This window comes from Miscanthus floridulus, chromosome 13, assembly GCF_019320115.1.
Source record: "Miscanthus floridulus cultivar M001 chromosome 13, ASM1932011v1, whole genome shotgun sequence".
NCBI classification, from domain to species: Eukaryota; Viridiplantae; Streptophyta; class Magnoliopsida; order Poales; family Poaceae; genus Miscanthus; species Miscanthus floridulus.
The window spans coordinates 10,033,018-10,047,210 of record NC_089592.1 but is presented as its reverse complement, the minus strand read 5'-3'; the positions used below and the strand labels follow the sequence as shown (position 1 = coordinate 10,047,210).

At 43.5% G+C, this 14,193-nt stretch overlaps 2 protein-coding genes across 5 annotated transcripts; one reads left to right on the top strand and one right to left on the bottom strand.

Moving 5' to 3' along the window:
• The first annotated feature begins 4,614 nt into the window (after positions 1–4,614).
• LOC136500543 (lysine histidine transporter-like 1) lies at positions 4,615–7,134 on the top strand. Of its 4 annotated transcripts, none has more exons than XR_010770057.1 (6): positions 4,615–4,877; positions 5,640–5,863; positions 5,969–6,149; positions 6,261–6,352; positions 6,491–6,559; positions 6,678–7,134. XR_010770057.1 is itself a non-coding variant. In XM_066495919.1 (5 exons), the coding sequence occupies exons 2-5, from the start codon at positions 6,053–6,055 to the stop codon at positions 6,798–6,800; spliced, it is 381 nt and encodes a 126-aa protein (XP_066352016.1). In that variant the 5' UTR covers positions 4,615–5,863; positions 5,969–6,052; the 3' UTR covers positions 6,801–7,134. The 4 variants fall into 4 exon arrangements, 2 of the variants coding, with proteins under 2 accessions (XP_066352016.1, XP_066352015.1); XR_010770058.1 differs by having other exon boundaries at positions 4,615–5,221; XM_066495919.1 differs by having other exon boundaries at positions 4,615–5,863.
• Positions 7,135–7,882: 748 nt separating this feature from the next.
• On the bottom strand, positions 7,883–14,193 carry LOC136500541 (transcription factor GTE9-like). Its single transcript, XM_066495915.1, has 10 exons — positions 12,267–14,193; positions 12,112–12,190; positions 11,880–12,035; positions 10,248–10,318; positions 10,056–10,095; positions 9,358–9,426; positions 9,143–9,264; positions 8,985–9,051; positions 8,781–8,923; positions 7,883–8,695 (listed from the first exon to the last, which is right to left on the bottom strand). Exons 1-10 carry the CDS (start codon positions 13,644–13,646, stop codon positions 8,459–8,461), a joined length of 2,364 nt encoding a protein of 787 aa, XP_066352012.1. The 5' UTR covers positions 13,647–14,193; the 3' UTR covers positions 7,883–8,458.

Genomic DNA, 14,193 nt, shown 5'->3' with positions numbered 1-14,193 from the left:
AGTGTGCTCTCAAAGGCTAACTAAAGAGCCACACCAACCAAGCAAGCAAGCTCTCACAACTAGCTACACTAAAGAGCTTGACAACTAGTTTGCGGTAATGTAAAGAGAGTGATCAAGAAAGTTATACCGCCGTGTAGATGAAGGAACCAATCAATCATAAGGATGAATAACAATGAAGACCAATCACCTCAGAATCAATGATGAACACAATGATTTTTTTACCGAGGTTCACTTGCTTGCCGGCAAGCTAGTCCTTGTTGTGGCGATTCACTCACTTGGAGGTTCACGTGCTAATTGGCATCACACACCAAACCCTCAAAAGGGTGCCACACAACCAACACAAGATGAGGATCACACAAGCCACGAGCAATTCACTAGAGTACCTTTTGGTGCTCCGCCGGGAAAAGGTCAAGAACCCCTTATAATCACCACGATTGGAGCCGGAGACAATCACTACCCTCCGCTCGACGATCCTCGCTGCTCCAAGCCATCTAGGTGGCGGCAACCACCAAGAGTAACAAGTGAATCCCGCAGTGAAACACGAACACCAAGTGCCTCTAGATGCAATCACTCAAGCAATGCACTTGGATTCTCTCCCAATCTCACAAAGATGATGAATCAATGATGGAGATGAGTGGGAGGGCTTTGGCTAAGCTCACAAGGTTGTTATGTCAATGCAAATGGACAAGAGTGTGAGCTTGAGCCGTCCATGGGGCTTAAATAGAAGCCCCCACGAAATAGAGTCGTTGTACCACTTCACTAGGCACAACGCGGGGTCACCGGACGCTGGCCCTCAGCGTCCGGTCACGTGATTCACGCCACGTGTCCCCTGCTTAAAATATTGTTCGTCAGATTTCAATGGTCATTTGTTGACCGGACACAGCGCACAAACTGACCAGACGCTCAACCTCCAGCATCCGGTCGTTTCCAGTAAGGTTCCAGAAATGAATTTCTTCGACCGGACACGTCCGGTCATGCCCGACCGGACTCACCTAGCGTCCGGTCACTCAACGTCTCCTCTATGCGCATCACGTCAGCGTACGTCAGCACTGACCGGACGCACCCTACCAGCGTCCGGTCGTTTGACCGACGCCAGCGACTTTGCTGCTACACCTGACCAGACGCGCCGGTCCAACCGTGGCCAGCGTCCGGTCACGTCTAGTGACCTCCGTCTTTTCTGTCTAGGGCGCCGGTGGCACCGTCGGACTATCCGCCACTCCGCCGGTGGAGTTTCTTACCCTTGCTCCCAAACTTCACCACCCTTGATCAAATGTGCCAACCACCAAGTGTATCACCTTGTGCACATGTGTTAGCATATTTTCACAAACATTTTTAAGGGTGTTAGTACTCCACTAGATCCTAAATGCATATGCAATGAGTTAGAACATCTAGTGACACTTTGATAACCGCATTCCGATACGAGTTTCATCCCTCTTAATAGTACGGCTATCAAACCTAAATGTGATCACACTCTCTAAGTGTCTTGATCACTAAAACAAAATGGCTCCTATAATTTATACCTTTGCCTTGAGCCTTTTTGTTTTTCTCTTTCTTCTTTTCAAGTCCAAGCACTTGATCATCACCATGGCATCACCGTCGTCATGTCATGATCTTCATTTGCTTCTCCACTTGGAATGTGCTACCTATCTCATGATCGCTTGATAAACTAGGTTAGCACTTATGGTTTCATCAATTCACCAAAATCAAACTAGAGCTTTCATGATGTCAACCCTCTGAGCTTAGTGTATACAAACAGCGCAGTGACTTGGTATGCGAGGGACGAGGAGACCCCTTCCTTGGCGGAGAAGCTCTTAGTGAACGACATCTTAGTGATCGGTAGAGTTGGGCAACAAGCGTGTGAGCCTTAGTGGTTTATGGCAGTTGTCTTGGTTCATGATGGCCTTTGTGGCTTGCCTAACACCGTGACTAGGAGGAGCTCCAGCGTGCACTAGGGATTGCATGCATTTTGGCAACCGGTGCCACTGGATAAATCTTTGCCTACGGGAGTCTGGCAACCGGTGCATTTTGGCACATTTGAAGCTTTCGTATTGTGCTCTTCTTTTGTGACTTTTAGCTTTTCTAGATTAGCATAGACTAGACGGTAAATTGGTCTCTACATTGCAAATAAAACCCTTCACAAGAAAACTCTAAGGTGCATATCATACTAGTTCGTTTATGGTTTTTCTACTATAGAGAAAATAGTGTTCTAGGCGTAAGTTTAAGTGCCCCAATTCAACTCCATTTTTTTTGGGGCTCACACTATAGACTAGCATATCTTGGACTTGACAAACTTCCCATGAAAATGCGTAGTCTGTGAATTTGAACCTAGGTAGGTCCCACCACCGGCGACCTAACAAACCGACCCAGTTTGGATCTGCAGATAGATCGCTCATTTGAACTACTCGATCTCATCAATCAGAACAGTCAGTCAAGTCGATGATCCATGGAACAAGACTTGTCAGCATCTGGAAATCTCCGGGAAAAATCGCATGCCATCGCTCGAGATAGTCCGATGGACCAGCTAAACCAACTGTCACTGTTTCATTAATTATATATCCAGCTGAACTCCTTTGACCGAAACTCTATTATTCAGCTGAGCTAAGGCCTTGTTTAGTTGGTGAATTTTTTTTGGAAAATAGTACTGTAGCACTTTCGTTGTTATTTGGTAATTAGTGTCTAATTATAGTCTAATTAGGCTTAAAAGATTCGTCTCGTGAATTTCGTCTGAACTGTGTAATTAGTTTTATTTTTTATTTATATTTAATGCTTCGTGTATACGTTTAAAGATTCGATGTGACGGGAAATCTTGAAAAATTTTGCAAAATTTTGGGAACTAAACAGGGACTAACTGATAAGAAGATTCAGGTAAAATAATGAGGAAAACAAGCTTGACGTGTCGCTTTCGTCAGCAAAAATGGCTGGGGCTTGGATCCTAGAAGACCACGTAGCAAACACACGACCTCTCTCTTTTTTTCTCTCTCCCTCTCGCACGAGCAAAATATATATTTGCGTGTGTTTCACGAAGAAAGAAGACAGCGTGTATGACTGACTATTCATGTTAACGTGACATCGATCTATCTGACCCGACTGGCGCGCACTGAACCACGTAAATCCTACCCCTGTTTCCAAAAAAATTTGCTTAGTTTGTCGCCGGCCTCGTTCGGCTCGCTGAATTTTAGTTGAAATTGGCTGAAAAAACACTGTTCTGGCTAAATTATTGTGAGAGAAAAATATTGTTCTAGCTGAAAAAAAGAAGCCGAACAAGCTAGCTTCTGGGTAAGCCGAACGGGGCCGATTCGATTCGACTCAAGCGGACCCAAGCGGTCTCTTCTCAAAAATTGACGTGTGCAGAGGATTTACGTGTTGAAAAAAAAGTCGTACTTGAATTTTTGTTGCGATCAATGTAATATATGTGATATTAATTTATTGTCTGATATTAATTTCTGTTTATTTGAATTGTTAGCTGAAATGCTGTCAATTTCTGTTTTTCAATGACTGAATTGTATAATTTGTATCGAAATTGCCAAATTGTTGATCTGAAAATAGGGGTAAAACACAAATATCAAAATAAAATAGGGATAAAATGTATGGGCAAAGTTGTCCATTTGTCCAAAGTTAGCACCGTTAGTGGAACTTCACATAACAAGGTTAAAGTCTCCGTTCGTTTTGAAATCGTAGGAGTAAAATCACAAAGTTTAAAAACAAGAGCAAAATCAACATTTCGCTTCAAAACAGGGTACAAACGTTTAAGCCCCTTCATGATAAATGTACAGCTCGTACTACCAATGTGTAATATCAAAACTTGAATATGTTTGCTAGGATGGTCTAGCATCCGGCTGTAATCTATAGACCTCTTAGGACGCTCATCAGAAGCACGTCGTTTATATGGTTAAACTCTTCTACCTTATGGGTTTGTTCGGCTCGTATTAAAGCCGGCTGAAGCTGATTTGTTGCGAGAGAAAAATATTGTAGATTCTAGCTGATAAGTTCAAACGAACATGTCCGCCCAAATCTTTTGCATATTCGAAAAAAAGTCAACTAATTTTAGATTTAACCAGATTTATAAAATATAGTATAAATATTTTTAAATAGATTTATAAAAGTATAAGACGTGATTAATTTAATGATATTCATTTTTTTATTATAAAATAATATTTTTCATATACTTTGATTAAATTTGAGATTAGTTTATTTCTCGAAATGAGATGCGTATTTATTTTAAATTTTGTTTTGTCCTAAGTCAAACTACAGTAACTTTGACCAAGTTTATAGAAAAGAATAAAAATACATAGGACTTGAAATTAGCTTAATTAGATACATTATGGAATATACTTTTATAATGTACATTTTTTATGTGATAGATGTTAATTTTCTTTTTTATAAATTTGATCAAAGTTACTGTAGTTTAACTTAGGACAAAATTGGATATCTTATATTTCAGACGTGTGCATGAAATTTCTGAAGGAAAGAGACTGTCCGGAGCCAAACAAATGAGAAATCAACGCCTGATTGCTATGGCCAGTCTCACCCGGAACGTCCGATGGGGATTGGACGGTGGGCATACGTCCTATTTATTTGGACTTGTTTGACTTATAAGTCATATTTTTTTACTTTCAGCCACGGTCCAGCAGGCCCAAACGAACCGGGGACGGAGCCACGGAGGCTCGGAGCTCCCTTTCACTGGTGCTCCATGAAGAAGAGACGAGCTTGTCCCTGCCGCCGCCTCCGCTACCTCCCTCTCCATTATCGCTCAAGACTCTGCTGGCCTCCTCTGGCTCTCTCTCTCTCTCTCTCTCTCTGCCATGGCATCCACCGGTGAGGCACTCTCGCCGCCGGCCATGGAGATGCAACCATTGGACAGCTATTCTCCGGCCAAGGCACGCCCACCACACCATACACCATCTTCTTCACTCCAATTTCTTCATCATGTTTGCCGGCCGGCCATATCAGCTTCTTCTTCCTTTCTCCTCCTTGCAATAATCAGTGTCCCATTTTTATTGTTATTATTATTTTACTACTTTCTTCCATTCTTTCATTTTGGCAATATATATATCTAGCTTTCGAAACCGTTTCAAACATGAAATTATTAAAATTTCAGATCCTTAAAAGAAAGGATTAAAGCTTAGAGAATACTTATTACTGTCGTTTTACAACGGAATGATTGGATTTTAATGTCAGATTTGTGCCAAGATTTCTGATTTGGACGTAGTGAATACGAGAGGTAAGAAAAATTCAAGCGTTTTATAGCCTCCTAAAACCTGAAGTTTTGTTTATGCCTTTATTACATTTAGTTTGTACTGAAACTTCAGATACTTTACATATGAATTACAATCACATACCGGGTGTAATTTTTGGCAATGAAGGGGGGTAACAACATTTTGGGTGCTATAGTACGAAGTTAAATCAGTTTCGTCAAAATAGTACAAAATCAAATCAAACCCTTTTTGCAAATACAAAAGTTATTAAACCCAATCTGAACCCAAATTTGATGTCTGAAAAATCAAATCTTGGGAGCTTCTTGGACAGTCGGGTGTTGTTTAGACGCAAGAATTTTGGAACAAAGGAAGATCATTCAAGCTTGAGATTTGCTTGTGTCTCTGGCTCTCGTCTGCTGATCCACCAAACTTCAAACTCTGCAGCTTGCCACGGTTGCTCTTGCACCCAAAGGGAGGCGTACGGCGTCAGACGCGCCGCAGGAAGGGGAAGGCCGGTGGAGCGCGCAGGAGAAGCCGACGACCGATGACTGGCTTCCCGTCAACGCGAGGAGGAACGCCAAGTGGTGGTACGCCGCCTTCCGCAATGTCACCGCCATGGTCGGCGCCGGCGTGCTCACCCTCCCCTACGCCATGTCCGAGCTTGGCTGGTCCGTCTCGTCATCAATCATTCCATCCATATGGGCTGTCATGTCATGGATACAGCTTTGATAGCTCGTCTTCCTTTGTTCTGGCCGATCGATCACCACTCGCAGGGACGTCGGCGTCACGGTGCTGGTCTTGTCGTGGATCATCACGGTGTACACGCTGTGGCAGATGGTGGAGATGGTGGAGACGCCATGCCGGTGTTCGACATGATCGAGACCGTGCTGGTGAAGAAGTACTGGTTCAGGCCAGAATTCAGGCTCCGTCTCGTTGCCCGGACTGTCTATGTTGGTAATGCAATGCCTGAAACTCTGAACTGAAAAATCTGATAAACTGACTGCACAGTGCACACATGCACCAGACTGACATGAGATGCAATGCAACAACCTGACACCTGTGCAGCGCTCACAATGTTCGTAGCCATCACCTTCCCCTTCTTCAGCGAACTGCTCAGTTTCTTCGGTGGATTCGCCTACGCGCCGACAAGCTACTTCGTAAGCTCCCAATCCTAATCACCCATTTACCATTTTGTTTTTTCTGCTACTGTAGTTTCATTTCATCAGGATGTACAATGAGTCAGGTTCAGAGTTCTTGCATCAGAGAGCTGACAAAATCTCCCTTGTTTGTGCCAGCTTCCCTGCATCATGTGGCTCATCATCTACAAGCCCAGAAGGTTCAGCCTCTCATGGTTCACCAACTGGGTAAGGATAAGAAGGATGCAATGCAACTGACAATCCAAGAGTATTTTTCTCTCTTCAGCATCAGAATGTGTCTGCTTGACATCTACTTTCTTTCCCCTGTGTTGAACATGTTCTTCAGATATGCATTGTTATTGGGGTGCTGTTGATGGTGCTGTCACCGATTGGAGGACTCCGGCAGATAATTCTGAAAATAAAGACATACAAATTCTACCAAGATTACCCTGGTTTAAGCCATAATTAACAGGCGCCATCGTCAGCCAAAACAAGTTTCTGAATCTGAAGCCATGAAATTCCATTTTTCTCGGAGAAAGATACATGTACAGTCATGAGTCATGATGATCCGTGACCTGCTGTGGTTCTGTTAATTTTGTCTTGAACTACGAGATGGTTTTTTATTATCATATCCATATATGTATGTTGTATTTGTCAATATTCTAGGGGAAATGTTTGTCTGTGTTCACTTTGGGCTTTGATAGAGTAGCTTCTAGTTGGGACCTTGAGAAAGATGCCTGGGCCTTGCATGCTCTAGGCTCTTTATGTTGGCCTTCTCATTTCCACCACGAGTAAAATTTCCATTCTTTCTTGATAACACTACGTATTCTAATGTCCTTCGAATGATCCTTCGTAACATATTACTCCCTCTATCTAAATAAAATTATAGTTCACTTTAGCTCTATCCCAAGTCAAACTTCTATAACTTCATTTTAGTCAAGTTTCTTAAAAGAACATCAAATAAACACATTACCAAAACATATTTTATGGAGAAGTTAAAGAAACTAATTTGATGGATATGGTCGATCAAAGTTGGAAGTCTACTTAATTGGAAGAGGGAACATATAAGGGGACTAGGAGAAAAAAAATAGTTTAACTTTCACACCAATTCACTAGCTAATACTAGGAGAACGATTATCAAATTCTAGTCGGACAATTGGACAAATGGATTCAAGGCCACATGGAAGAAAGTCAACTACCCTCCTCGCTACAACATTTATCTACGCGCCTTATCCACTCTACAGCCTTACATAATTCTACACTAATGCCAGCAGAAACATTGGCGTCAACCGTCAAAGACCCATGCATGTGACCTACGATAATACTATTATAAACAGGTTGGTAACCATCACTACTGAAAGATCGTGTACATACATGACAAGCTACATATCAGAACTTCTGTGTCAAAGTAATAAGCAACAGGATCCCAAAGCCGTCCTGTTCTGCAACACTACTACTGTCCTTGCAACGAACGAACAGCGTTTTCCCCTCACACATTTTAACATAAGCATCAGCATAAACCAAAATTTCAGCAAAAAGAACAGGGCCGCAATATGAAAGAGCAGCATCTCATGAAAACTTTACTCCGGAAAAAAGTGAAGTGGTCGGTGAAGAACAGGCACTGCATAAATTAAAGGCAATGTTTTCCATCTATCAGGCTAACTTTTGTACAGTTTCCGATATTCCGATATTACATTCACAACACGGAAATGGCTCTAAAACTACCCCTCAAAAACGGCTCGCACCTGCTCAAGAGCCAAGAACCATCACCATCCCCCAACCCCCTCTCTCCTTTTCATCCCCTTTAATGGCCTCATCATATATGCAATAAACTCGCCATTCCATTTTATGGATATGGAAAGTCCAGAGAGATTCTCGATCCAAACGATAGGCATGCTCCATGCACTCGCATGCAGCACCACGAACTTCCAACAAGTTTGAGGCTCGCTACATCATTTGCCAACTTGGCTCCAAAACTTGGGCAGTTACAAAAATGAATACCAGACCTTCAAGTTCGATGCGACACGATCTTTCGTCAGGTCACTTTGTATACCAAAGAAAAGCTATGCAGATCAGTCACGCCAACAGGTCCTCCTGTAACGTATCAAAAATGGTCCAGAAACATAGTTAATCTATTTCTCCCTCTTCAACGTCTGCCACTGGTTCATCTGTGAAATCACCATCCTCATCATCTTCATCATTTTTCATGTACAACCCGAGCTTTTCTAGGGTGTTGCTTCCCATTTGAAACCCAGGACTTGTTTCACCAACCAAGTTTGGTATCTGTTCACCTGTGACACTTCCGAGCATTTCAAGATCTTTCAAAAAATGACTCCCTTCATTGATGTCAACAGTTTTCTCCATCTGCGAGCCAACATTGCTTACACTTCAAGTATGGTAACAGCAGAACATATGATGTTGCACGTGGGGAGAATACAGTAGATATTACCTCTTGCAAAGCTTTGCGAGCTGCTTCTCTCTCAAGTTCTCTTTGCCGTTTAGCTTCTGCAGCAGCCTCAGCAGCAGCTGCTGCTTCAGCCCTCTTGCGAACATCCTCTGCAGCTTTAGCCTCAGCTTGCAATCGAGCTCTCTCTGTAACAGAAGTTCTGTCACGCAACTGTTGTCAGCTAAAAATGATTCTATTGCATCTCACCTTCTCTTTGTACCCTCTCAAGTTCCTCCCTTTCACGTCGAAGCTTCTCAGGATCCTTTTTTGTAGTCTGATATTATTACCAATCAGGTGAGCTTACAGTGAATAACACAAAACGCCCAGACAATAATGCTCTCAAGGAATCATTTTCACATACACACCTGATCAAGGGCCTTTTCACGAGCCTTAAGAATCGTATCGGCAAAGCGGCTTCTCAGAAGGGCAGCTCGGATTTGCTTGTCAGGGTTGTCAGGGGAGACCTGCTTCTCAGATACATTTCCCCCTAAAATTTTCATACATACACCTGTAAGAGAACCCATTTTCTCTACCACAGAAGATTGGGTATTCACCGGCCATCATGAAAATTCATGCTTACCCTCACCATCAGCAGAAACAGATATAGGGTTTGTACTTTGCTCTGGTAAATTTAATGTGTTCAGTGAATCTGCAAATTAAATCAAGAGTGTGTAAGAATGAAGTGGTTTTATATTCCTGGGTTGCAAAGCCCAGGAAATGTTATCTGCAAACATTTAGAGGTGTAGTGTCAACTGTCCTTTCTTTTCAGTAAAACAAGTTATGTATAGGAATTGTATAGAAAGAAAAGGTCCAGTTCAAAGGCAATAAGGGAATGATCCTACTCAAAATACATGCCCAATTATCAACCTCTGAATATCACACCCAATAATTGACTCATGAAAACGAACTCTGGACCTGCCACTGCTAATAGATTGCTATTCATCAGATTAAAACAAATAAAATTTGGATGGGCAGTTCAACCAATTGGTTCAGTAAATCTCAGGCCAAGTGTAACCTGAATCACTGTCTAGGATATAAAAATCAAATCCATCAGCTCACACAACACAAGACAATAATTGCACTAATTATCTCATCTAGAAAAAAAAGTGTTAAATACTTTTTTTTTAAAAGGTATGGGCTTTGGACATGTATGTATCATTGCATCATTATTCTCGTTGAGTTTTGTGTTGGGTTCCATAAGGTTATGTTAGTAGGCGGAAAACAGGAGGGTTTGATTGAGATTCCAAAATATTGATACACCTATGAAGCAAAACTTACCCTTTTCCTTATCCAAGCCATCCACAGGTAGAATTTTTTCCTGCATGTAGACAAGAGAAGAGAGAGAGAGAGAGACAATAACCATTGAGATAGTGTCTTAAAATATCCTTCGCATCAACAGAAAGAGATAAATTTGATTGAAACTTCTGCTACTCTGAAAAGGATTCAGATTAAAAAGAGATATATAAGAACCTTTGACCCGCTGTTTTGTTGAGGAGCTTTGGCATCTGTATCACTTCCAGAAGAGCTACTTGAATCTGAGTCTTCGGAGGTAAAAACAGAAATATCATCAGTGCATTCGACATGACAACTCAGGCAAGTTAAGGGCACAACAAAGAGAAACAGTATGCAGCAGATGCACATGTTGTCTCCATTCTTGTTCTATAACCCTTTACATTAAGCAAGACTAAAAGGAAGTATATAACCACGAATATATATTATTTGCATTTTGATTTTTTTTATGGCTTGGCTTGGTTGGCTACATAGAATCCAATTTTTAGATTTGTACTTGAAACTAAATCATCAAATTATAATACAGCCCATCAAGATAAAGCCATACAGATAAAATGTCACTTTTCAAATATGAACAGTAAGGGTCCTGATAATTAATTGAATGGATCCAAAGAGAACCTTCTAAAAGAACACTGGTTTTTTTTTCCATCAGTGGTATAATTCACTCCAAACTAAAGACAAATGTTTCATCTTTCTGAATCATAACCAAAGAATTCCCACAATTGTTGTAGTAGAATGCATAGAACAGTCCAGAAATACAGAAGAATAATCACAACAACAACAACATAGCCTTTCAGTCCCAAGCAAGTTGGGGTAGGCTAGAGTTGAAACCCACCAAGAGCCCCAAGTCACGGTTTAGGCACTAAGGATAATCAAATGTGTTGATTTATCAACTGACCTTGCTAATAAACAAATGATTCATGAACCCATATCAATAGCAGAAGCTAGATCCTATTATTCAGTGAAATACTTGGGAAAAAACGTTTCTTTATGGACTTCATAACAGTTGGCAGCATTAATAGTTAAAGTTTCTGTAACTGGTTACAACTATTGCATTCTCTAATAAATTTGAGCTACTGTGCAAGGATAAAGATATGCAGGTGAGAAGGAAGGTAGGCCATCATCACAAAGAAGCATTTCAGTTTCTATTCCCTTATAATTCATGGATTTATGAAATTATTTTAACCCCAATGTAGCTCAGAATCACAATAAGTAATATCATGAGGGGCCATAACTAAATGTTGCATTGTCCCATATAATGTTGTGCCATCATGATCTGGTGTTGCCCGCTATTAAAAAGTGCACAATATAAAAAGGTGCAGGCCAAAGAATAAACCAAACCATGCTCCTGTAAGCCTATAGCTTTTGTTTCCATTGAACTGGTTGGTGTAAATTTCTTATGGAACAGTACAATATGTCCTACCCTGAGCTCAACTTCTACACAAGCATGTTGGCTGGCTCCTTTCATAAGCATGTCAATGAAGTCCAGAATCTAACATGGGATTACTTCCAATAACATGTAGCATTTATTGGATAACTATTTTATGGAACTAGAAAAGAATAGTCAGCTGAGAAAAAAATGAGAGGAGTAATACTGCCGGTCTCAATTCAATATGTCAAAAGTAAATCTATCATTTTCTCAACTATGACTGCTTAATTAACGAGCCTTATGGATGACATAGTCAATAAGATTGCTAATTTGCATCATGCAGCAGAAAGCTAGCAGCATATTGTGCCCAAAGTACATTGATGGGTCCAGTACCATAGTGGTCCCAATAGGAAATTTGGGGTGAAACTTGTGAAATTACGTACCACTAGAGGATGATTCTGAGCCACTACTAGAACTGCTAGATGTACTATGCTTGCTGCTTCTGTCTGCCGTTTCATCCTCAAGTACCACAGGAGGAAGAGTCGAAACTGGAGGGTCATTCTCCCCAATATCAACATCCTCGTCAATGAGCTCATTGCCTGAAAAACATGCATATAATATTTTAGTTTACATGAAAAATTAGTATCATAAATGAGCAATGGATGAGAAACAGACCTTCATCGTTACACATTGATGGATTGATGAGTTCAACGTTACACACTGATGGATTGATGAGTTCATATTGACTCCGAGACTGTTGAGCAGAGCATAAAACAGTTATTTACGAAATGAAACAATGAAATAGCAATCTCTAATACAGCAGCACCCACCTCAACCTCATGAGGCTCCTCTTCTGTAAGGTTTCTTGACGGATTAACCCTGTCATAGTCATCAAGTAGCTTCTGTAATTCAAAAAGTGTATCATCTCCAAGAGCATCCATATCAAGCTCTAATTCCTCTTCGTCAGCATCACAATCATCAGCGTGACTCCTTATGAACTCAACTACATGATCTGGAATGAATGCACCATATGATTGTAATCTTGCACTTAAATCGTATTTCTGCTCACTCGTCATCACTCTCTTTCCGGCTGGAACAATATCCTCTACCAAAGGAGCATCTTGTACCAAAGGAGAGGTTTTCCTCTTCTTTGGTAGCAAAACTGGATTGTCCGCTGAATCTTCTTCCCGAAAGATGTCTTGCTTAGGTACACTTTTCTTTGAGGGTTTTTTCTTGGTGGGGTCTTCTTTCTCAATGGCAACTCTCTTAGTTGAATTCTTTTTTGTGGGCTCCCTCACAGGAGGCTTCTCAACTGGCTGAGGAGGCCTCTCATCTGGTTGAGGAGGTTTCTCATCTCGTGGAGGCTTCTCATCTGGTTTAGGGAGCTTCTTCTCAATAAGCCTCCATCGAGTTTCAAAGTTCTTGCTCAAAGTTTTGGCCATTAAATGAACATCATTATTGACTGGGTTATAATTCATAGCGTTGCTGAAAGTGAGCCTCACATCTGCAGCGAATTCCCGAGGTGTAGAGTACATGCCTGCCTTCATCTTTTTCTGGATCGTACCCAAATCCATGGGCTGCTTGACTATTTGAAAATAGTCAGGGATGTTCAACTTCACAATGTCAACCGGGACAAGAAACGGGCCTGCCCATCCATGGCTCGTAAGGGACTTGAGAAGGTTGGCACATTGTTTAAACGATGATGTGTAGTTAACAGAGCTGGCAACAGGTGCAGCGACGGCCGCAGCCACCGGTGGCGGCGCTGCCCTGTCCGTTTGCACCGAATCGCTCCGCTTGAGCTTCTCAACCTTTTTCTTGGGCTGCACATCGCCTGCGGGCGCCGACGCAGCCGCCGCACCATTCATGCTCACCGCAGGCCCTCTCGAAAACAGCCTACTCTGGAGGTCCCTCACCTGCGCGAGCTCGTGGCGGAGCCTCATCTCCAGGTCCTTCTTGTCCAGAGCCGTCATCCTGGGCAGCGAGAACACCTCCCGGGGCACGCTGAACCCCGAGGCTCCTTCCCCCTCCTCGGAATTCACGCTGACGCACTTCCTCTTGGGCGGAAGAGCGCAGGAGCTCCCCGAGTCGATCCTCGCGGGGCTAGCCCCGAGCCCCTTGGACTCCCCGACTGTCTCCGCCACCCCGTGCCGGTAGTCGGGCACGAAGCCGAGCGGGTGGCCCTTGGAGAACCTATGCGTCTTCCCCATCATTGTTGGCTGCAGGGGGGGGGCGGAGACGCGCTGCGCCGGTAGCAATGCGCCGCCTTGGCCGCGGAATTCTGCCCGCAATTCCGGGGAAAGACCTAACCCTAACCCCCCCGAGGCGAGAGGCGAGGAGAGGGGGGGCTAGCTTATTCCGCGGTCGCCGGGGGAGCAGGAGGCGACCCCCCTACCAGAACCCTTGATTCGAGGGGCGAGGCAGCTCGGGTGCACGCTCCCGCGCCGAGGGGATCGAGCGGACTCACCGAGCACCACCAGCACCGCCCGCCGCCGGCTCGCCCGCCGCCGCACCCCGACACACCAGCCGGCGGCGCCGCCGCGAGATCTCGTGGCCTTCCGCAGGCACCAGCACCGGCGCCGCCGTCCGTGGCGCGAACCCCTTCCTCCCTCCTCCCGCTGCGCGGAGGCGGAGGCGGAGGCGGAGGCGGACGCGGACGCGGCGAGAGGGGAGGGCAGGCGAGGCGGCTGGAGCCTGGAGACTAGGGGTTTCTCTCTCCTCCGCCCCTCTCTCTCTCTCCCTCGCTGGTGTGCCGCTCCG